Raw genomic sequence first — 23,945 nt, 5'->3', positions numbered from 1 at the left:
GCAGCACCTGTGTATATGATGAACTCGGGCTAGCCACAGGGAATGAACTTTGCCGACTGCTCATATTATCTCTGGAATAAATGTGATTTTCAGACAGGAGACTGGGGAGAACCTTCCATTACCTTGCGCCCTCCAAATGAAGCTACGGCCTCAACTCCAGTTCAGTATTGGCAGCACCACCCAGAAAAGCTCATCTTCCAGTCGTGTGATTACAAAGCTTTTGTAAGTTACCTTGAATTCAGTATTTGGGTCTGAGTAGGGGTAGTGGGTATATTTCTGGCTTCTTTATTTTATATTGAAAATATACCAAAATGCCCATCTTCCTAAAATGATCTCCCCAAATACATAGAGCTTTATAACCCTTTTAATCGTAGAAGCTTAAGGTCTGTTTTCCCTTCTTATATAATTGTATATTTTAAGTAAAATGTTGTACACTGAAACCTTAAAATGGAAATGAGTATCAATATAGCACATATAGACATCTCCATTCACCAGTAGTCTCAAAACATTGGGTCTACTGCCTTATAAAAATTCCAACCTCTCCTCATTGTTATCAATGGGATTATATTACTAAGGATTTTTTTAATAGGAGAGGGAATCAAGCTTAGCTGAGAATTGTGAGTAATCTGAACGGGTAATTGATCAAAAGATACCATAGGTTTGGGGGCAGGTGGTTGTCATGACTACAGCAGGAAACATAGCTGAACCCTCAGCAGTGCATTGAAACTGCCTCGCAAGTGTTTCAATTAGGACAAACTTTCCTGATACCTTAAAAGATAAGGATTTCACCAAGATCCTTTTTTCCTTAATTAAGATGTGGGCGTTCTGGCTTTCTCAAGCAGTTTAGGCTTTTTTTTTTTTTCCACTTGGTGTTATCTGCACCTCTTTTACTGCTTGCTTATCTTGAAACATGGGATTTATTTCAGTAGTCATTTCCCAAAATCTGTAGGAGTGAAATGCCCCCTTCTTCCTCCAAATCCTGGAGACTTTCTGAACATGCCTTCTCAGAGCCTTTGACCACACTGTGCCCCTGCCCATCCTCTGCTCATCGGGACTTCCCTGGCTGCAGGACTGGTTGCCAATCCTGTTTTTAGAGAGTGCCAGGGTCTCCTCAGTCATGTCAGGAAAATAATTACCTTAATTCACCTAAAACAAAACACACCTAGAGCTCTTTTTTTTTTTCTGAAGGAAATTAGAGAAGGAAAAGTGACAGATGGAAAGAACCCTACTGAAGCTTCAAAAAGTTGAGGAGTGCCCTAGCTGGTTTGGCTCAGTGAATAGAACATTGGCTTGCAGACTGAAGGGTCCCGGGTTCGATCCCGGTCAAGGGCATGTTCTTTGGTTGCAGGCTCCATCCCTGTCCCTGGTTGGGGCATATGCGGGAGGCAACCAATCGATGTATCTCTCTCATATCAATGCTTCTCTCTCTGTGTCTCTCCCCCTCCCTTCCACTCTCTAAATATCAATGGAAAATTATCCTCAGGTGAGGATTAACAACAACAACAAAAAATAGTTGAGGAGTCCCTTGATAGCAAGGTGAAATAAACATTTTGCTAACATAGACGTGTTTGCTCCAGCTAGAACCTGGGGCGTGGTGGTGTTTTGTACTAAGGCAGTATGGGATCCCATCACCTAAGATCTAAGTGGTTGGTGATTCCAGGAAGAGAGCTTCCCAGCCTTCTGGTACCCGGTTCAGCCCTCCACTGTTCATCTGCACCAGGGCCCCCTCCGTGGTTGAACAACCGAGGTGACATTGTCCCTCCCCACAGGCTCCCATCCCCTTCTCAGGTGGGTCAACCATCAGAGGCCACACAGCTGTGAAGGAAAGGGTCCAAAATAGGCATCTCTGCCTTGGAACAGCCTAACATTAATTACCTAAGCAGCCAACTAAGCCCAAACGGGGTGCCTGTGGCTCAGCTCCTCAGCTGTCTCATACAACCCTGTAATTACATAGACGGCAGCATGATTTATTTTTGCAGACATTGCTGCTTCAAAAAAACACAGGGAAAACATTTTTAGATGCCCCCATTTTGCAGTTAAATATGATGTGAAAGATGGTGTCTTTAGAGAATGCTGCAGTTTTATTATGAAGAGCAGTTTACAGCTTTCGGAACTGTAGTTAACTCCACTGTGTCCTCTCTACAGAAGTCTTGATTCGTTAGGATTAGTTACTGTTCCTTCTTAAAAGTTGTGCACCAACTCACAGCCAGGAAAGCTAGCCAATGGTACTTTCACACTGTGTTTTTAAATCGCTGCTCATATTTGTATTTATAAGTCATTGGATTTTTTTGTGTGTGTGTGTGTTTTAGTATTTAGGTTCTATGCTGATTAAAGAGCTCAGGGGGACAGAATCAACCCAAGATGCTTGTGCAAAAATGCGGGTAAGTTTGCCAAACAATTTTATTTCTAATCACTGAAATACTAAATACTGGGTATGGATGCAAATTGCCACTTTTCACATTCCTGCTTTCTTCATCTGTTGGTCTGCTGAGTCACACTGGTGTTGCATGAGAAGGTGTTCGGGCCTTGTTCTTGTTTATACTTGAGCTCATCTCGTTATAGTTTGAGATGATGTCTTTTTGATATATTTATATGTATGACATTTACACTTAAAGATTGAAAACAAATTGTATATACATGGATCATTGTCCAGATTCGGAGGAAAAAATGATCTTTAGTTTATTACAAGAAAATGTTTTCAGCACCCACTTGACAGTCTACGTACTGATTTTCTGAAAAGGCTGCCAATTAACTAAAACTTATCAAACTCAGAAGTACTGGGAACATGTTCTATAAAGCTAATGTTCTTTATGAGGCTTCTTAATTATTCTTTTTAAGTATAAGAAACACATTCAACTCTGCATTGAATCATATAATAACAGTGAATGTTGACAGAACTGGCCATTCCAGACCTCTGTGATTGGTGGCTGCAGGATTCCTTGGAGTCTGTACCAGCCAATCCAACTCTCACACTGCAGAACCACGCTAGCTCTTTCTTCCGAGAGTCCCTTAGTCTTGCTTCCTCCATAGCAGATGGATAGGGGTTAGAGCAATAGCTGACTGACAGTACAAATTAAGAATATTGGACTTATTCCACATAGCAACTAACCGGAGTCAGATTTAACATCATTACTGAGTGAACCCTAACTTTTATTTTCGACCAGATACCTTGTCATTTATTTTATATGAGCAGCTTTTGGTGGGAGTTACTTAAAAGCATATAACTGAACTAAAAACAGATATGAAGGTAAATATGTAATACCCATTGCTCATGGAAAGCCAAATGTGAGTGAGTCTTCATGAAATTGAGACCTCAGCATGTGATCGCTGATCTAATATTTTGACCAATTCAGTAGCAGATAGCCTGAAACAGTTTTCTTTCTACTTGATGCAGAAGTTGTATGTAAATTGTCAGCGTCAGTGAGCCTTTATTACAGGGACTGTGTTTATGAAAAAAGCTCTGGTATGTTCTAGGAACTCTAAGTCTAGTTTGGTTGCTGCTGACCTGGCTCATGAGTCACTTTTTAGTCATTATCATAACTGCTAACATTTACTGAGTAGTTACAATGTGCCCAGCTCTGTGCTGAGTCCTGTGCATGTTCATCTTATTTCATCTTTATCACACCCCTGTAAGATAGTACGACTATTATCCCCATTATACAGGTGGAGAAACTGAGGCTTAGAGCATGCATGACAAACTCAAAGGCTCACACGGGCCAAATAAACAAGGTTTAAGTTTATGTGGGCCGCAAAAAAAAAAAGCTTCAATTTTCATAGAAACGAAGTTTTATTTCAATAGAGACATGCTGAATACAAAGGGCTGAAATAAATGAGTAATCATTAACATAAAATAATAGAACATTTTAATAAAAATTAATATTTTTTTCTTGAACATTAACTTAGCAGACACTGAATAACTGCACACATTAATAAGTATAGCACAAATAAACCTATTTTTCTTGTTCCCCGAAAGCAAAATATTTCCTGTTGTGCACACCAAACAAGTCAGTCCAAGACTAATGATGTGGCAATTGCCTGCTAAAATATTCGCTGCTAGTATTAGTGGAGAGAAATGGTGCACCTATGCGCAAGGCGTGTAAGGGAAATGAATGCAACACGATTATAGTAATCAGTCATTAGCGAACATTGTAGTTTGTTATTAATAATTATGTATACAGGATATTGTAAAAGTTAAGTTACGAAAGTTTTATTAAAACATTTCTTACATACCGTTATATTGGCTGGGCCACAAAAATATTCATTGTGGGCCAAATGTGGCCCGCAGGCTGTGAGTTTGACATGCTTGGTTTATAGAGTTAAATAACTGACCCCAGGTCACACAGTGAAGAATTTGCCCATCTGGAACTGGGACTCAGATCCATCTGACCCCAGAGCCCAAGCATTTATTATGTTCTCCAACTTCTCCTGGGCCTCATTTTCTTACTGAGAACATGAGAACATTGGACGAGAAGCCCTTCAGGGTTCCTCCTGGTTTTATAATTCTGGAAAACCTGTATTCTAAATATATATCATCTAAATGATGTCACCAGGGCACAAAAAGAAAATGGGAATGTTTCCCAATCATCAAGCCCTGTAATGATGTTAGCGCTCTTCGTGAACATACCTAAGAAATTAACTTGGCATCTCTGATTTCATACTCTTAACTCAATTATCTGAGTCCAGCTACTTCAATGCTATAATCAGCATAAATAGTGGGTAGAGCTCATAGCACCATTTAACATACACCCGATCTGTGATTTGAATTTCAGTCAATTTCTTGAAATTAAGTGGGTCTGAAATTTCATTCCGCTAAGCAATGGCAAAGCCATTTTAATAGTCTCGGTGGAGAATAATTTTGCTAAATACTTGTCTGTTGCTTAAAATGAAACTGAAAAGGCTGCCGATTTACAGGCCATTCTTTAGGGCGTTCTTCTGGTTTGCTGCTCTAGGTGGTTATTTTGAGTGGTTTACATGAAAATGGGAGCTTTATTGCTTCTTAGAATATCTCAAACCCTTATTTCCCCATCTTGATTGAATAAGTATCAGCCTTTGATACGGGAGCTAAAGTTGCACTCGCTGGATTCACCAGAGCCTTTCAAAATCAGAAGCGTGGATTTGATGCTATCAGGGACTGCTGGGTTGTGAATTAGAACTCTCGCCAACTAAAAACGGTGTGGATCTCACCGTGCAGTTAATTTTCAGGTTGAACCTCAAGTTGCTGTTTTCTCTGTTTTCTGGCCGTTCAGCTCAAAGTCCCAGTATAATCAGTCTCCCCATGGGAAATACTTTAGGACACAGATGATGTACAGTAAGATTTTTAGACCAGAGTATTGTAGATTCAAACTTTACCTGGCTTACTCTCTAAATTGAAAAAAAAAGTTGTTTTCAATTCAGCAGTATGCATTGTAGCTGAAATTGAAATTTCTGTCTCCGGAAGAAGTAAATCACTGTGGGTCCTTGTTCTGAGAAATGTTTCATTATATGCAGTTTGATAAACATAACTAAGATTTGGCTCCTGCTCTCACTGGACCTAGAGGAGGAGTCTACCATGTTACCATTTAATTACCCCAAAGTAGCAGAAGTATTACCATAGAGGTATCTTCATGTTGCCACGGCCTGATGGATTGTCATAGATGATCCCAAAAGTGACATACAAGTGTGGTCTCCTAAAATCAATTTATAAGGACTAATAACAGTTAACACTTGAGGTCTGTATGCCAGGCCCTACACAAATGATTATGTGCATTAATTCATCATGAGGTAAGTATTGCTATGTCCCCACTTCACATATGGGGAAACAAAGGCCAAGGAAAGTTAAGTACATTACCCAGGGTTATTCAGCCAACAAGTGGTAGAACCAGGACTTGAACCTAGGCAGCCTAACTCCACCACGCACACTCTGAACCCCAGACTGTACCAGCTCTCTAATGAGCCAGTACAACGCTTCTTGCCCTGAGTTTTAAAATATTTGAAAAGATATGGATCATTTTTATTGATAAAGAAATAGCTTTCCCTGGTCACTGTGGCTCAGTTGGTCGAGCATCTTCCTCTGCACTGAAAGGTCACTTGTTCGATTCCCAGACAGGGCACGTAACCAGATGGTGGGTTCAAACCCCATCAAGGTGCATATGGGAGGCGAGCGGTCAATGTTTCTCGCCCTCTCCCTCTTCCCCCTCTCCTTCCCTCTCCCTCTTCGTCTCCCCCCTTCCTCTTTCTCTGAAATCAATAAAAACATACTTTTTAAAAGAAATCACTTTAGAAACCTTCAAAGAACCTATAAGATTAGCACTGGCTAAATTAAACCATTTAGGTACAGACATATGTAGTAAGTTGGGCTCTATTCTAATGTGTTAACATAAATAAAAATTGCAAGAGAGTTTTTATTGCATCCATAGAGACTGGAACATGTTTTTTCCACAGCACTCACTTTAACACATTCACTTTGCCCCAGCAGAAACAAAACAGTTTTCTCTTCTCAGAGTAATTTGGAATGTTTGATAGTCACAGTTGGTTAATTTCTACATTTATCTAAACCTTTTTATTCATCCTTAGGGTCCCTTCCAATTCTAAAATAAAGTTAATTCTACACTAATCTTCCTGGTGTTTTATTATACACCTATCATTTCAATTAAAACTATGCTGTAGTACACTAACATGTGTGAGATAGTAGTAATTCACTTCATTCTATAATATGGAATCACTTCTCTGTTCATTCAGGTTAACCAGTCTTTTTCCTCAGACCATCTTGAGATTTTTTTAATAGACTTTATTTTTTATAGCAGTTTTAGGTTAACTAAGAAAATTTGAGCATAAAGCACAGAGAGTTATCATGTATACACTCCTTCTACCCCTCCTCCTGGCAGTTGCCCTCATTACTGACGTCTTCCATTGGTGTGGTGCGTTTGTCACAATTATGAACCAATATTGATATGTTATTATTAACTAAAGTCTGTGGCTTACATTCGAGTACACTCTTTATGTTATACAGTGTGTGGGTATTTCATACATGCATAATGTCATATATCCAACATTATAATATCATACAGAAAATTTCACACCCTGCGAATCCCCTATGCTCCTGCTATTCATCTCTTTTCTCCCCTGCCCCCCTAACCACTGACCTTTGTACTGTCTCTGTAGTTTTGCCTTTTCCAGAATCTCATAGTTGAAATTATACTGGCTTCTTTCACTTAACAATATGCTTTTAAGGTTCCTCCATGTCTTTTGTGACTTGATAGCTCATTTTTACTTTATCACTGAATAGTATTCATTGTATGGACATATCACAGTTTGTTTACCCAATAACTTATTGAAGGCCATCTCAGTGGCATCCGGGTTTTGGCAATTATGAATAGTACTGCTATAAACATGTGTATGCAGGTTTTCATCTTAACACTTGGGTTGCGGGTGAATTTCCCGCCAAAATATAAGATGGCGCGTTAAAATGCCTATATCTTTTGAAGTATGGGTTCGATTGAAATGAAATATTTGGTAATACGCAGTTACAATCGGCCCGAGTTTACACGTTTCCCGCACTCCACCGCAAATCTATATGAACTGAGTTTAAGACGGCTCCCGCGGAGTACGCGCAATTCACGCGAGCCGACTTAACTCGTTTCCCGCAACCCAAGTGTTTTAGATTATTTTTCTCCTAGATTCAAACTCTAAATAATGCTCCTCTTAAAATTATCTTCTGAACTGTGTCTTGCGAAGAAGAGTCAATAGGAACTTGCATTAACACCTGATAATTTTTTAAGTAAAATTGCAATCTTTGCCTTCCCTTTTAGAGTTTTCTTTAAAAGCCTAAGAGATTGGCTATGCCTTGATATTGAGGCACACTTTTAAGAAGAATGGTTTCTATGAATGATATATTTTGCTCCTTAATTGTACAATTGGCTGCTTCTTTCTTGTACCATGACAACTTTGGAGACATTTACACGTAAAATTAAAATCTAAAAACATTAAGATATTTATTTTAATCTGAACATAGTTGTTTAGTGATGCCTTTTATGTTACTGGTTGGGTTTTCCAGCTCAATTGGTGCTCGGAGACAGTCTTCAAACTTATTTAACCAGTTCTTCTCATTAGGTCATTTCCAATTTTTTCAAATTGTAGCCAATACTGTGGGTAATGTCCCCATACCTAACTCTTTCAAAACTGGTCTGATTATTTCCTTAGAATAAGCCACTAAATGTAGAATAGCTAGGTCAGAGGGTATACACATCCTGAGACTGGGTAAGAATTTCCAGGTTGCCTTCCAAAAAGCTTGTCCCAGTTCAGTCCCCCAGAAGCAGGACCTGGAAACGTGTTGACGTTCGCTTGTCACATGTCACAGGGGCAAACACTTAATATCTTGGATGTGCTCCTAGGGAGGGAGAGCGGGGGAACTTTCATGAGAAAACTGTACGTCTTCAGCATGACCCCTGGGCTTATGGGCTCTGTCTGACCGACATCTATTCTAGACGTAACTCTACAGTCTGTCTTTATGAAGAACATTTTATACTTTCACAGCCCTTGAGAGATCGTGGAAGAATTCAATAACTCTTAATTGCTCTGAAGACCGAGAGCTGCAGTTGAGTGCTAACTAAGGGTTTTTGGAAATCACTTGTCAAGTGGAGAATAGTGTGTTTTGGTAAATTAACTTCTTTCTGACTTAATGTAGGACGCAGTTTACCTGCACAGCAGCAGAGAGCGGTTCTGACAGTGACTTCCCATCAAACTCATCAACTGCATTTTTAGAGCAGAAGTTCTCAAAGTGTGGTCTCCAGACTAACAGCATCTGGAAATGCGTTAGAAATACAGGATCTGCTCGGCCAGAGTGGCTCATTTGTTTGAGAGTTGTCCCATGCACCAGGAGGTTGCTGGTTCCATTCCATGTCACGGTTGGATTCCTGGTCAGGGCACATGCCCGGGTTGATGGTTTGACCCCCAGTAGGGGCCTTGCAGGGCACAAACAATCAACGTTTTCATCTCTCCTTCTCTGAAATCAATAAAAACATATTTTTAGCCCTAACTAGTTTTGCTCAGTGGGTAGAGTGTCAGCCTGTGAACTGACGGGTCTCGGGTTTTATTCTGGTCAAGGGACATACCTCGGTTTCAGGCCATAGGAACCCTAATACAAAGGTTGGGCGAACACGGCCCCGGTCAGGGCACATGTAGGAGGCAGCCAATCGATGTGTCTCTCTCACATCAAAGTTTGTGTCTCTCCCCCTCTCTACCACTCTAAAATTCAATGGAAAAATATTCTCAGGTGAGTATCAACAACAAAAAATACCAACTATAATAATAAAAGCATAATATACTAATTAGACTAGACGAGCTACTGGACGAAGCCGCCGCAGCAGGGGCCAAGGCAGAGGCAGCCACTGTGGCTGCAGGGGTCAAGCCCCTTGCACAAATTTCGTGCATCGTTTTTTTATAAATAGACTAGAGGCCCGGTGCACAAAATTCATGCATAGGTAAGGTCCCTAGGCCTGGCCAGCTATCAGGCCCATCAGGGCCCTCCTTCCCCCGGCTGCCAGCTGGGGCCTTCCTTCCTTCTGCATCACCCCTGGTGGTCAGCACACGTCATAGCAAGCGGTTGAACTCTTGGTCGGTCAAACTCCTGAGGGGAGCAATTTATATATTATCCTTTTATTATATAGGATAGATAAATAGATAGATGAAAGAGAGAGAGAGAGAGAGAGAGAGAGAGAGAGAGAGAGAGAGAGAAGGAAGGAAAGAAAGAAGGAAGGAAGGAAGGAAGGAAGGAAGGAAGGAAGGAAGGAAGGAAAAGGGAAGGGAAGGGAAGGGAAGGAAAAGGAAGGGAAGAATCTTAGGCCTTACCTCAGACTTACTGTCTGTCCGTTCAGGCTGCTGTAACAAAAATACCATACACAGGGAGAAATTTACTTCCCACAGCTCTGGAGGCTGGGAAGTCCAGGGTCAGGGAGCTGGCAGATCAATGTCTGGTGAGAGCTCTCTTCCTGCTTCCTAGAGAGCCGTCTTTTCACTGCATCCTCAAATGGCAGGAGCAGCAGGGGAGCTCCGTGGGGTCTCTCTCATAAGCACCGGGAATCATGAGGGCCCACCCGCATGTCTCATCACCTCCCAAAGGCCCCACCTCCCAGGACTATCACATTGGGTGTTAGAATTCAACATGAATTTTGATGAGACAACTATTTGGTCCATAGTCTGTTATTTACCGAGCCCTCCATGGGATTCAAAGGCACTGGAGAGATCGGGCACCACGGCCTTGGTCCACTGGGCACCCAGTGAGGCTGCTATAGACAGGCTGCCCTGGGAGGATCCCTCTGCCACGGTGCCGGCAAACCAGCTGCAGGAAAGGAGATGAGCATGGCTCTGCGCTGTGCCAGATTTGGCCCGGATGTGAGTTCCTCTGGGGGACAGCAGCCGTGTCTAAGGCCAGAGGAGCAGTTCGCATGGCTGCTTGCCCACAGTCTGTTCATGTCACATGGTCTCCCACAGGCTCTGCGTTCGCCCAGCCTCTGTATCAGAGTTCCTATGGCCAGAAAAGCCCTTGAGAGGTCATTTAGCTGGTTTCCCAGCCAAAGGAGACTTACCCCTGAGTCATGAGTGACAGGTAAATGTCCAAACTATCTCTAAGACAACGGTCGCCAACCAGTGGACCACTGATGATCCGTGAGGTCCAAAAGGTTGGCGACCGCTGCTCTAAGACATCCCAAGGGAGAAGCTTCCCAGCCGCCCTCCCAGGAAGTCTTTCCTCATCTCAGCGCTCGCCATCGAAGCTGGATTTCTGTCGCGGAAATGAAGGCTTCTCTCCCGGAGGCTGGAAAATCACCAGATCTGTGGAGCGTTTGCCACCCCATAGGAATCTCCTGGGGTATCTTTAATCACATCTGTGGTTCTCCAAGTTCCTTCAAGGCCTCCATGCCTGGCTCGGGCACTGAGGTTCTCTAAGGGTTTGCTGAGCTCTGTGCGTGGAGGAGCTGGTATTGTGGTAACGTCAGCGTCGTGCTCATTACCGCACATGAACTCATTTGCTCATTCATGTAACAGTCGCGGATTTCAGCAGCTGGGACATGGAACCCTAGGAAATTGCTCCAAGTTAGCCATTTTTGACCCTTAAATATGGCAGTTTTGCCTGGCCGGTATGGATCAGTGGATTGAGTGTCATCCCATACACCAAGAGGTCACCGGTTCAATTCAGCTTACACAAATAAATAAGGCTTGACCCTAGCCAGTTTGGCTCAGTGGATAGAGCGTTGGCCTGTGGACCAAAGGGTCCTGGGTTCAGTTCCAGTGAAGGGTACATACCTTGGTTGCAGGCTTCTCCTCAGCCCGGGCCCTGGTCAGAACTCGTGCAGGAGGCAACCAATCGATGTGTTTCTCTCACCATGATGTTTCTCTCTGTCTTTCCTTCTCTCTTCCACTCTTTCTAAAACTCAATGGAAAAATATACATTGGGTGAGGATTAACCAAAAACAAACCACACAAAAAAAACACACAAATAAATAAGGCTTGGATTCTTAACATACACAGATGGGAGTGTGAACCCCCCAGCAAAGCTGCAGATAGATAGGCCCTAGAAACCAGTGTTGCCTGGCAGTGCATGCTGTAATGTGAGCAGCGACCAGGTGCTGATGGGGATGCGTGGCCACCCCCAGCACTGTCTGCCATTCACACGGGCCTGTCACAGCCTGCATCATCGGCACCCAGCCTGCCTCCAGTGCGGAGACGGATTCTTGGCACCCTGGGAAGAAAAAGAAAGGGCCCTCCTTTATCTTTTCTTCTCTGTTCAGCTCTGCTGAGCAGATTAGGTGGAATCTTTGTATCAGGACAGAAATCCCCTCGAATGCCTTCATTTCAGCCTGAGAGTGTGTCCTGACCCGCTGACTGCCCCATCTCTCCGCTCCCTTTCACGGACATTCGCTGTGTTCTTCGTCTGCTGCCACCGTTCTGAAGCGGCTCTTAATAAACTCAGCAACAAATTGTCTAGCTGCTAAAGCTACAGATTTCACCCAGGAGACCCCATAAAAGTAGCCGCTCCTCCGTGTGCCAGCCACTAAGCCAGGCTCAGATTTCTCGGCCTCTTCAGCCCTCAGGGCATCAGGCACTGTTCCCACCTCTGAAGGAATCTTCTTTCTCGACTTCCGCTCTCAGACTGCTTCCAGCTCTGTTTCAGGTTCCTTCATCCTGCTGCAGCTGGTAAATATTCTCTTTCCTCAGGGGTGGTTCTTAGACCTCCTTTTGCTCACTCCCTCTGCTACCATCTCTTCAGCTACTCCCTCTGCTACCATCTCTTCAGCCATATCCTCTATGTGGGTGGATTTCCAGATCTGATTCTTTTTTTTTTTAATATGCTTTTATTGACTTTAGAGAGAGAGGAAGGAGAGAGAGAGAGAGAGAGAGAGAGAGATGAGTTGCTTTTCACACGCACCCTGACAAAGGATCAAACCTGCAACCTTAGTAAGATACGTGTCCTGACTGGGAATCGGACCGGCAACCTTTCGGTGCATGGGATGACCCTCAACCAACTGAGCCACATGGGCCAGGGCTCCAGATCTGATTCTGGTTTCTGATTTCCTACTGGTGATCAAACTGAGCACATTCGAAAGGATTGTGTGCAAAAGCATACTCCCCTCCAGTGTTCCTTATCCCAGCGAATGGCCTCTTTACCCGTGATATCCTCTCATTCTCTCATCTCTGGGCGGATCAGTTAGCAGATCCTCTTGATGCTTCCTCATTGGAACTGTGGCTCCCTGGCGCATTCTCCAGAGCCTCTACTTCACCCCGGCTGCTTAGGCTCTCTCGTTGGGTTTGTACCAGAGCTTCCTGCCACCCTGCACTCAGCCTGTCCTTGTTCCTGTCCATCCAGCCATCAGAGCTATCTCTCTGCGACACAGATTTGACTGTCTCACTCCCTCCTTAGAAGCTGCCACTGGATCCTAGCTTAGCAGAGCAAGTCACTATCTTCCAAACCTACTGCACCAGCATCATCTCCCACCGATTGCCCACACCCTCCACATTGTTTCTTAGTTCCAGGCATATGTGTATGTGTATGTTGATTCTGCTGCTAAAACTGCCTCTTTTGTCCTCTTTTGCCACCTGGAAATTCCTAATTGATTTTAGAGAGGAAGAGAAAAGGAGAGAGAGATAGAAACATCAATGATGGGGAGGATCATTGATTGGATGACTCCTGCACTCCCCCTACTGGAGATGGAGCCCACAACCCCAGACATGTGCCCTGACCTAGAATTGAACCTTGACCTGCTGGTTCATAGGTTTATGCTCAACCACTGAGCCACACCAGCCCAGCTCCTATTTGTCTTTTAAGAGCCAGCTGGCAGGCAGTTAGTGTTTGTTGAATGAATGAATGAATGAATGTATGTCTTGTCCCACTCTCTCATGCAAACTGAGGCTCTCCCTGCTCAGTACTCTGTTGACACTTTGTTCATATCTCTGTCACATTAGTCGATACTTGTATTGTAGCCGTTCACTGTATCAGACCAGGCCAGGAATGTGCTGCTCTTCCTCTCCCTCTCCCCAGCCCTCTTTCCCACGAGCCCAGACACAGGCTCAGAATCCTTCTCAACACAGCCCTTCAGACAGCCCTTTTCAGCCAACTGCAGCTAGCACACAATTTGAGGTCTGTTTCATGTCCCCTGAAATAGATTCTGAGTTTTTCCAGAGCCCAATGAGCTGCCTGATATAACCACTCAACTGCTAAAAATGAATGACAAATGGGTTTTTCTTGTTTTAATTTTTAATTTTGGAGGGGGGTTCTTAATTACTAAATAAATGTTGATTTTTTAACCTTATGTTAGTTAAATATTGTTTCATGTTACCAATAGATCTGTTCAGGAGAATACGCCTGGTATTCACGGCAAGAGATAGGCGAGGTGTTTCATTGCAATCCATTGTTACTCTTTGCAAAGAATTCTTCACAAACTGCACATTCAGCCCACCAAACCCCTTCCCGTGCCTGCCACAGCCCTCTCTCTTTCCAGAGTTCAGTCCACTGCTTTGCCTTAAAATCAGCACACTGCACATCATTTCTCCTAGGTTGGCCTGTGATTTATCTTGCACATGCTTAAGAGTTGGTTGGATAAAGCATTAAAAAGGTAAAAATGTCTAACCTTACACCCCAATTTCATAGTGTCTTTTTTTGGCAATCACAAAAGAAAATTGGTGAGTCTGGGTAATTTTAAAACTAGTTAAAAAGGCCATCAAGCTCTCGCCTGTGTTGCTCAGTAGTAAAGCACTGGAGGGTCTCGGGTTCCATTCCTGGTCAAGGACACATACCTGGGTTGCAGGTTTGATCCCCAGCCCCGGTCGGGGTATGTGAAGGAGGCAACCAATCCATGTGTCATGTGTCTCTCTCACGCAGATGTTTCTCTCTCTCTCTCTCTCTCTCTCTCTCTCTCTCTCTCTCTTCCTCTCCCTCCCTCTCCCTTCTCCTTGTCTTCCTTCTCCCTCCCTCCCTTCCACTCTCTCTAAAAATCAATGGGAAAAAATTTTCTTCAGTTGAGGATTAACAACAACAAAAAAAAAGCCCTTCAAAAGAGCTGCTTTTTCTATACTGTATGAAACACCTAATAAATACTAAGTAGCAATCCTCTTAGAGATCCATTATCTTTATCTTTGAAATGGGTATAGTAACTATCAAAAAGATGTGTCAAAATAACTAGGACAAAATCACTTTTGGGTGGCTCAAGTGAGAGAGGCAGTATAATTATCATATTGAGTTCAATGGCTATCATTCACACTACCCAACTAAAAGCTTCCTTTCCATTCTGGTCCATTGTCAGAATTCACAAACAGAAAATTGGAAAGTACATGTAAACGAAGAAATCAAACAAGTTCATATTGTCTCCCAACTCCCTTAATATACACAAGACGGCTGGTAGTGGACCGCTCACAGCGGAAGGTTCCTGCATGTCAGTCATAAGACGGTGCAATGCAGTGAACAGAATGATGAGAAAACAGAAGACACGGAGAGACGGGTCTGTAAAGCCTGCAGCGTTCCTAAAATAACGGTTTCGCTGCGTCCACATAGAGCCATCAAGCCTCTTCTGTTTACTTTTTAATGAATGTGTGCGGTTGGCGGATTACTGAAATGGTTTCCACTCACCTTTTTATGTGTTTTCTTTCCTGTTATGTTCCCACCTGTCTTGTCTGGAAAACGCATCAGGCCAACTGTCAGGTAGGTCCCTCTGGCTGTGGGATGTGATTGTTAGGGGAGTATCCATAGCGGGGAAGAAGTAAACAGACTGTCAGTGACCTGTGATGAGTGGTACAACTAAACGGAAGAGGCACATACTAAATTACGCAGAAACCTCTTGCAGATGCAGGAAGCTGCAAGCTGCACGCTCTAAGTGTGTTTAGCCAGTGTGAGCATCTACCGTGAGAACTTGCCCTAAGAGAACGGAGCAGCGCTGAATGACAAAGCAGGTTACCTGGACCGGCCGGTTTTGCTGTGGCTCCGAGCACAGGCTGCACCCAGACGGCTTAGTTGTCGCAGGCGGCATTACATCCTGTGTGGCCACGGTGATTCCGCCATAAATACACTATCAGCTGTCACGGATTTGGCCAGGGTCAAGAAAAATGCATAGCGATGTATTTTACATCCCTTTTTTAAGTGCGTATTTAGACAGACCTTGCGCCCTGAAGCAAGAGAGTGACTAGGAAAAAAGGAGAGGTGGTATATATTTTATTAATGCTAACCTCACCCTTGGAGTTAAACCTGACATGGTCTAATTCGAGTCAGAAGAATTGTCGCTTGCAATCACCGTGGGAGGCAGTGTCATGCGTTTCTCCTTTTGATGGGGGGTGGGGGGAGTGAGTGTCCCTTCATCCACGTGACACAGCAGAGCAAGCTCCTTCCAGAGCCTCAAGTGCAAGACAGACTCTGTATAAGCCCAAACCATAGCTAAGCCCAGGAGAAGGGAGACATAACATTTACATGAGAGTGTGTTTGGGGCACGCGCGCACGAACGTGTGTGTGTGTGTGTGTGTGTATGTGTAGCTCATTTTTATCTTTCAAGAGAAAAAATTATGTGCTGCAGTTGCCATGCAACACAAACTGCTCTAACAGCTCTCTAATTTTAATTTCAGAAGTCCACCGAGCAAATGAAGAAGGTCCCTACTATTATTCTTTCAGTCTCATATAAAGGAGTCAAATTTATTGATGCAACAAATAAGGTGGGTACTGCACCTCTCTGTGGCTTAGATATCAGACACAGTCCTGAGTATGTGATCTAACATCCTTCGCTTCCCATCATGACCAACGTGCCCCATGTTAATCCCTCCCCACTCCCCGAACTTCATGCTCCCTAAACACAACTGCAGACACACTCACACGTGTATACAGAAGGACACATTTCATTTTGCGGACTTGTCCTAGGATTCCTATACATACTCTGCTTTCACGTGTCTATGGAGCTTTCTCTAATCGATTGTGGCCACTTACTATCTGGCTTGTCCCTTTGGATCTAGAGAACATTAGAACAGAAAAAAATAATGTATAGAATGAAGATGAAGCAATGTCATCCTCTTAGACATATGTCTTTCCATTTCTCTAGAGACACATGTCCTCTCATTTGATACATGTAATGAATACCTCACCAAGGAACACATTTTCTGACTTTGATATTTTATAAGTGCATTTAATTCTCAGCTACTGAGATGGAAAAGAGAATTTCGGCTGTATTGTTTTCTTTATTTAATATTATTATTTTTTATTTCAGAGAGGAAGGGAGAGGGAGAGAAACATCAATGATGAGAGAGAATCATTGATCAGCTGCCTCCTTCAGGCCCCACACTGTGGAAACTTAATCGGAAACCCGGGCATATGCCCTGACTGGGAATTGAACCATGACCTCCTGGTTCATAGGTCGAAGCTCAACAATTGAGCCCCGCCGGCTGGGCTGTGTAGTTTTCTTAAGAGACACAATCAGAAAAGAAAGCCAAACTGTGCTGGGCTCTGCTGGGACTTTGTACTCTCAGTGGGAAGAGTTGGGAGCCTTATGTTTGAGTGTGGACAACTGGGTTGCATTTTACTTAAAAGGTATTCTGCAGTTCCTTTCTTGGCGAAGATGACAGTGCCAGAAAGCTTGGGTGTGAACACTGTCATTCTCCCTAAACGCAAAGCTGACTGGCTCCTTCTCACAAAACCCCCAACGTCCATGTGTTTTATTTCTACACCTTCCAACTGATGAAGTATAGAAGGAGGGGGAATGAGGTGATCACCACTGGTGAATACCATTTGTTTTCTGGACTTCCCCACTCAGACCTCCCCACTGGGAGCTGAAAGTCATGGAACAGGTGAACGTAAGGATACCTTAGGGCCAGGGCAGCCAGATTCAGATGCCAGGGGAAGTCCCATGGGCAGTGACCCTTGGGTGTCTACACTAAACCTGAGCATCTGAATCAACCAATTCGAAGTTTTCTTGATTTTTCTGTAATGAAGGAGATTGCCACATTAGCAGTCAGATATGCCCAAGCCCCCCAAATCTACTTAAGGAAACAACCTCCCAAGTTTAGAAACAGTTTTGAAAACCAAGCAGAAAGCTTATAACCCTGCATGATCATGCTGGCTGACAGTCTCCAAGTCAATACATGGAATGTTAGTTTCAACTCTGCAATGTGTTGGTGACAGTCACTGTTAGTCAGATGACAATTGTGGAGACTTAATCAGAAAAATCCCAATTGATGTGCTTTTTGATTTCTGGGAAACATTTTTACTGGACCATAAACTTGCGTTATCCTTAAATGATAGTCAGTTGATTTTAAAAGTTCCCAAACTCACTGAAGATATCATTGCTACCGCTATATCTAAATTTCAAGAACAGCTTTGGCATTTGGAGTTTTTTCTAACCTGGAGCAACTCTCCACCCCATTTGCATTTGAAAAACCATGAATAGCAATATATTTTCAGTGTGTGAGTTTGACACTGGCTTGAATGAACAACCTTAGCAAGCTTCAACCACCAATGATTAGATAGATCTCTCCTCACAGATGACTACTCTTTGGAAGTATATGCACCAAGAAAAGAAAGTAATATATACTACTGTTGAAAAAAGGTATAAGCACCAAAAGACATGCAAAAGGTAATTTTGGGTGAATAAAGACACTAAATAAAGAAGACACTAAATAAATAAGTCCTCAGGGTGGTCCTCTGCATATTTTCAAATCTAGAGCAAAGGCAAAGTGCATATGTTGGTGATAGATGGAGCCGACCTCTTTATGACTATATGACTATGTGCCTAGATTTTTCTCTTTTTTTTAATATTTTCTTTATTGATTTTTAGAGAAAGAGAGGAAGGGAGAGGGAGAGAGAAAAACATCAATGTGATAGCAGAATATTGATAGGCTGCCTCCTACATGCACCCTCCCCTGGGGATCAAGCCCACAACCCAGGCATATGCCCTGACCAGGAATCAAACCTTTTGGTGCATGGGACTGACACCCAACCAACTGAGCTACACAAGCCAGGGCTGTGCCTGGGTTCTTCGGTAATGTGGGGACATTGACCTCAACTGGCTATCCAGGGTCCCCATCCCAGTGTCCTGCAATGTAGCTGATCTACCCCAACCTGACAGCGGATTGGGAGAGAGCAGGGGACTCAGGACAATAGTCTAGGACCGTGGTCAGCAAACTGCAGCTCGCGAGCCACATGCGGCTCTTTGGCCCCTTGAGTGTGGCTCTTCCTGAGCCTTAGGAGTACTCTAATTAAGTTAATAACAATGTACCTACATATATAGTTTAAGTTTAAAAAATTTGGCTCTCAAAAGAAATTTCAATTGTTGCACTGTTGATATTTGGCTCTGTTGACTAATGAGTTTGCCGACCACTGGTCTAGGAGTTGCTGTGTGAGGACTAAAGTAGACAGGCAGTATTTGGAAGAGTAGAAAAAAGCAATGGTGCAACGCCACACTGGTGGGGTTTGGCTGTAGAAGGCCGAGCAACACTACCAGCAACCAGGGCTGCAGGGCTGGTTTCAGAAGTCATGGAGGACCCACAATTGAAGGACCTTGACCCCTCAGGTCGTGGCGTGGAAGGAACTGTGCTCAGACACCTAGAGGCTAGCAGTGTTTGCGCTGGCATCTTTGTACAACACTCTGTTCCGTAGCAAAGACCGACCTCTAATGCCCACAGCCGGGAAGGGGCAGGTACATAAACTCCAGAGTCCTGCTGTTGGTCTGTACCAGAGATTTCTCCCCTGGGAAGTATTATCTTGGTGAGCACTTTGATTTGAAGAGAAGGACGTGGACATGTAGACATATTGGAAGACTTGGCATCTTTAGTTACTAGTGACCACTAGGCCTGTAATTAGGCTCAACCCAGTCACACCTTAACATTTATATTTGATGTTTTCATTGCCCTTTCTTCATAAACAGCCCTCTCCTAACCACTACATCTCTTTAACCCTGCCCTGGTACAGTCAAGGGGCTGGTTCAACCTGACCTGGACAAGTAGAGTGGTTAAGGGACTGTCCCACAGTCACACAGCCAGTTGATCTTGGAGAAGGACTAAAACTTGACTTTCCCACCCCCTAGCCCAGTGGTTCTCAACCTTGGCTGCACATTAGAATCACCTGGGAATCTTTTTAAAATCCTGATTTCTGGGTCTCATCCTCCGGAAATTCTGTTTCTTTGTTATGGGGTGGGGCCACAACATTAGTAACAAAGATGATGTTAGTTTTTCAGTAGTGAGATCCCAGGTCCTCACCACATTTTGGCACTGTGGATATATCAAGTTCTGCTAAAAAAAATACCTCCCTAGCCCGTCTGGCATGGCTCAGTGGTTGAGCGTCAACCTAAGAACTAGGAGGTCAGGGTTCAATTCCGGTCAAGGGCACATGCCCGGGTTGTGGGCTCAATCCCCAGTAAGGGGAGTGCAGGAGGCAACTGATCAATGATTCCCTCTCATCATTGATGTTTCTATCTCTCTCTCCCTCTCCCTCTCTGAAATCAATTTTAATTTTTTTTTTTTTAAAGATACCGCCCTACACAGGCCCAGGGCCACAATGCTGTCATACACCCTTGAAAATCGTCAAGCATGACACCTTATCATTTGGCAAGATTCAGGAAATTTAGTGCAATAAAAACCATGGGGCACTTTTCACTGTAATGCTTTCCCAAGAAGTTGATCTACTTTATGCTGGTAAATGATCTCAAGAACACGAAATGGCCCTAACCGGTTTGGCTCAGACTGAAGGGTGGCAGGTTTAATTCCTGTCAAGGGCATGTACCTCAGTTGCAGGCTCAGTCCTCGGCCCAATCACTGGCTGGGTTGGGGTGCAAGGGGGAGGCAACCAATCGATGTGTCTCTCACATCGATGTTTCTCTCACTGTGTCTCTCCCCCTCCATTCCATTCCAAAAATCAATGGGAAAAATGTCCTTGAGTGAGGATTAACCAAAAAAAAAAACAGAACACGAAATGCCAATTTAGTTAACAGTTGGAGTCAAAGTTCTGTTTCCGGTAATAGTGAATCCTGGACAGGTGAGACCAGATCCACCCAGACTTCCCGAGGCACTGACAGCCCCCAATTAAAATGATGGTAGAGGCTCTCAGCACCTGCCTCTGTCATACCTGTAAAGGCTTTGTAGTTCTTATTATTTTTAAATTCATTTTAAGACTCACTCAATCCTAATTCACATTTCTACTCGAAGAAATGCTATCTGAATGCCAGAAGAGGCTCACGACCTCCTGTTTCGAAACCGTATATCTTGCAATAGAATGGTACTTGTTTACGGGATTCCAATTTCAATTTGAGTTATAGTTGACAGAGCGCTGCATGTAATGTCAACAGACATGGCCCCGGTGAAGGATGTCTTAATTTAATTTTCTTTTATGTGTTAATTCTGTAATTGCTTCCCAGCCACACAGCTCAGGAGAGTGAGGGACATGAAGTCCTCGCTGGGGCTGCTGGCAGGGAAGGACATTTTGTACGTCTTTGTAGACATTGATGGGTATACATGGAACATTATATTGCCGACAGGTTATTTAAGACTGTGCAATTAAAACCCAATTAGGCTAACTAAAGTATTGAGGATTTTAGATCTATGACAACTGCAGAAAACATAAATGGGATATTATAAGATAAAAAATGATTGCATGATTATGTGAAAAATTTTTTGCTTTTTAAATACATCTGTGTATCAAAAGAAGTTTCTAGCAGGGTTCTGCAGCAAGGATGCTCCTTAGTCATCTTGTGCTTCAGGATAATGGTACTTACACCTTTCCTCACTCACCTCCCACCAGTGATCCTCAGAGGCAGGTTGGGATGAGGGTGCTGGCAGAGAGAGGGCATAAAGAAATGCTACAGAGAGAAGAATGAAATTATGTTAAACCAGTGAGAGCTGGGTAGGGATGAGGGGCATCAAAATCATTTGAAAGAGCCCGGCCAGCATGGCTCAGTGGTTGAGTGCTGATCTATGAACCAGGAGGTTACAGTTCAATTCCCAATCAGGACACATGCCCAGGTTGCAGGTTTGATCCCCAGTGGGGAGCATGTACACAGTGTCACCCCCAAAACCCCACCTCAAACAAGGCATCTAAGGCCCAAATAGTGCAGTATGGTCTTTCCTTCATCCCACCCCTACACCTTAGCCTGCACAGAATCAAGAGACAGCACCTTGCCCTCGCTGGTTTGGCTCAGTGGATAGAGCGTCAACCTGCGAACTAAAGGGTCCGAGGTTCAATTCCAGTCAAGGGCACATGCCCGGGTTGCGGGCTTGATCCCCATTGGGGAGCATGCAGGAGGCAGCCAATCAATGATTCTCTCTCATAATTGATATTTCTCTCTCTCTCTCTCTCCCCCTCCTTTCCTCTCTGAAATCAATAAAAAAAAATTTTTAAGAGAGAGAGAGACAGCCCCTTGATGCTTCTGCCTGCCTGCTGCCTTCTTCTGCACCGACCTTGGCCCTGGGGCAGGAGGGGCAGGGAGCAGACAGGGGTGGGACGATGGTGTAGATCAGCCTCCTTGGGGCAGAGTTCCTCCTAGCGTGCAGACCGGGCAGGAGGAGGCCGCCCTGCCTATCCACAGGTGCCCGTGGGGAATGGAGACAGGAAAGTGATTAGCAATTACTCTTTATAAAGAAGTGGCTGCCACCCCAACTGCTTCTGTGTGCAGCACCTGGTGAGCACCGCTGCTCCAGGATGTGACTATTTTAGGTTGTTTTTAATTAAACGAACACATGCCTTCCAGACCTGGCATACACTTACCCGTGGAGAGTGTGTTGGATCGCTTTGAATGTTTCTGGTCTAGAACATTCTAGGAAGGGAGAAAGCGGCTGCTTCTCTGGTCATTTGCCTTGGTTCTAAAATATGCTGGTTTGTGCCTTGGCTGGTTTGGCTCAGTGGATAGAGCATCAGCCTGTGGACTGAAGGGTCCCGAGTTCGATTCCAGCCAAGGGCACCTTCCTTAGTTGCAGGCTCCCAGCCCTGGTCGGGGGCATGTGGGAAACAACCAATTGATGTGTCTCTCTCACATCGGTGTTTCTCTGTCTCTCCCTCTCCTTTCCACTCTCTCTAAAATTCAGTGGAAAAAATATCCTTGAGTGAGGATTTTTAAAAAATAATAATAAAATAAAATATGCTGGTTTGCAAAGGAAAGCAATGGTCACTCGTGTCATTTCTTCCAGAACATAATTGCCGAGCATGAAATTCGTAACATCTCCTGTGCCGCCCAGGACCCGGACGACCTCTCCACGTTTGCTTACATCACAAAAGATTTAAAGTCCAATCACCACTACTGTCACGTGTTTACCGCCTTCGATGTGGTGAGTAGCTGCCCTCTACGGACAGTTTAAATCTTTTCCCAAATGTACCTGGAATGTATTGAAAGCCCAACTTGCCATTAAGCTACTTGGCATGTTTAGCCAAAATTAAGGTATACCTAGTATAAGGTATTGTGCAGACTCAGTTTTCCTGAGTTTTTTCTGTATCACTCCACTTCTACCTGGTATCGAAAATGTCGTTGCTCAACTACTAACTTCACTTTTCAGATTTGACGAATCCCTTTCTTTCTCTGGTATCAAAATATAGGAAATGTCTTCCAGCCTCCAGTTCCTTCACTGTGCCTGTCCGTTTCTCTGGTTGCTGTTTCTAAATAGTAGGACATAATAGTCTGGGTTTGTTTGGACGAAAAATAAATGTCAGTGCCTCATGCAATATCTGTGGTTTTCTATTTTGAATAGCAGTCAAATTAGACACCCACAAAAATAATTAGGAACACCAACATTTGGCCCATTGGCTTAGTCCAGTGGTTCTCAACCTTCTGGCCCTTTAAATACAGTTCCTCATGTTGTGACCCAACCATAAAATTATTTTCGTTGCTACTTCATAACTGTAATGTTGCTACTGTTATGAATCGTAATGTAAATATCTGATATGCAGGATGGTCTTAGGTGACCCCTGTGAAAGGGTCGTTCGACCATCAAAGGGGTCACGACCCACAGGTTGAGAACCGCTGGCTTAGTCAGAAGTTAGTCTTATAATGATGTCCTCATGGTGTTGTACCTCTTAGAGTCCTATTTGTTATTAGGTCTAAAAACTAGCCCATATATTACAAACTTGGAAAATGAAAGCAACTCTAGAAAACAACAAGTGTTCCCGTAATACACACACATCTTCAAGATGGTACAAATTGAATGGCATTCTGCATTTGAAGCAGATAGAACAGATATGGCTGTAACCAGAAATACTTCGGAATCAGGAGAATTCTAAAATGTTACTTTAATTTGACAGTTCTTCTCTGTTCAGTGTGTTTGAAATATACATAAAGAATTGTATCAACCCTAGCCCATTTGGCTCAGTGGATAGAGCGTCAGCCTGCAGAATGAAGGTTCCTGGGTGAGATTCCGGTCAAGGGCATGTGCCCGGCTTGCGGGCTTAATCCTTAGTAGGGGGCGTGCAGGAGGCAGCCGATCAATGATTCTCTCTCATCATTGATGTTTCTATCTCTCTCTCTCCCTCT

General features: G+C 43.8%; 1 protein-coding gene across 7 annotated transcripts in view; it reads left to right on the top strand.

The window, feature by feature from the left end:
- The window catches only part of ANKS1B (ankyrin repeat and sterile alpha motif domain containing 1B), a 792,232-nt gene that overhangs the window by 750,153 nt on the left and 18,134 nt on the right, over positions 1-23,945 (top strand). For all 7 annotated transcript variants that reach the window (XM_070410887.1, XM_070410886.1, XM_070410885.1 and 4 more), the window contains 5 exons: positions 94-222; positions 2,310-2,381; positions 15,155-15,166; positions 16,078-16,164; positions 22,612-22,749. In XM_070410887.1, the coding sequence (XP_070266988.1) occupies positions 94-222; positions 2,310-2,381; positions 15,155-15,166; positions 16,078-16,164; positions 22,612-22,749 (438 nt within the window). The remainder of the gene's footprint in view (positions 1-93; positions 223-2,309; positions 2,382-15,154; positions 15,167-16,077; positions 16,165-22,611; positions 22,750-23,945) is intronic.

This window comes from Myotis yumanensis, unplaced genomic scaffold, assembly GCF_028538775.1.
Source record: "Myotis yumanensis isolate MYYU_CA2020_CCGP unplaced genomic scaffold, mMyoYum1.0.hap1 SCAF_3, whole genome shotgun sequence".
Taxonomy (NCBI): Eukaryota; Metazoa; Chordata; class Mammalia; order Chiroptera; family Vespertilionidae; genus Myotis; species Myotis yumanensis.
This window is presented reverse-complemented; position numbering and strand designations above follow the sequence as displayed.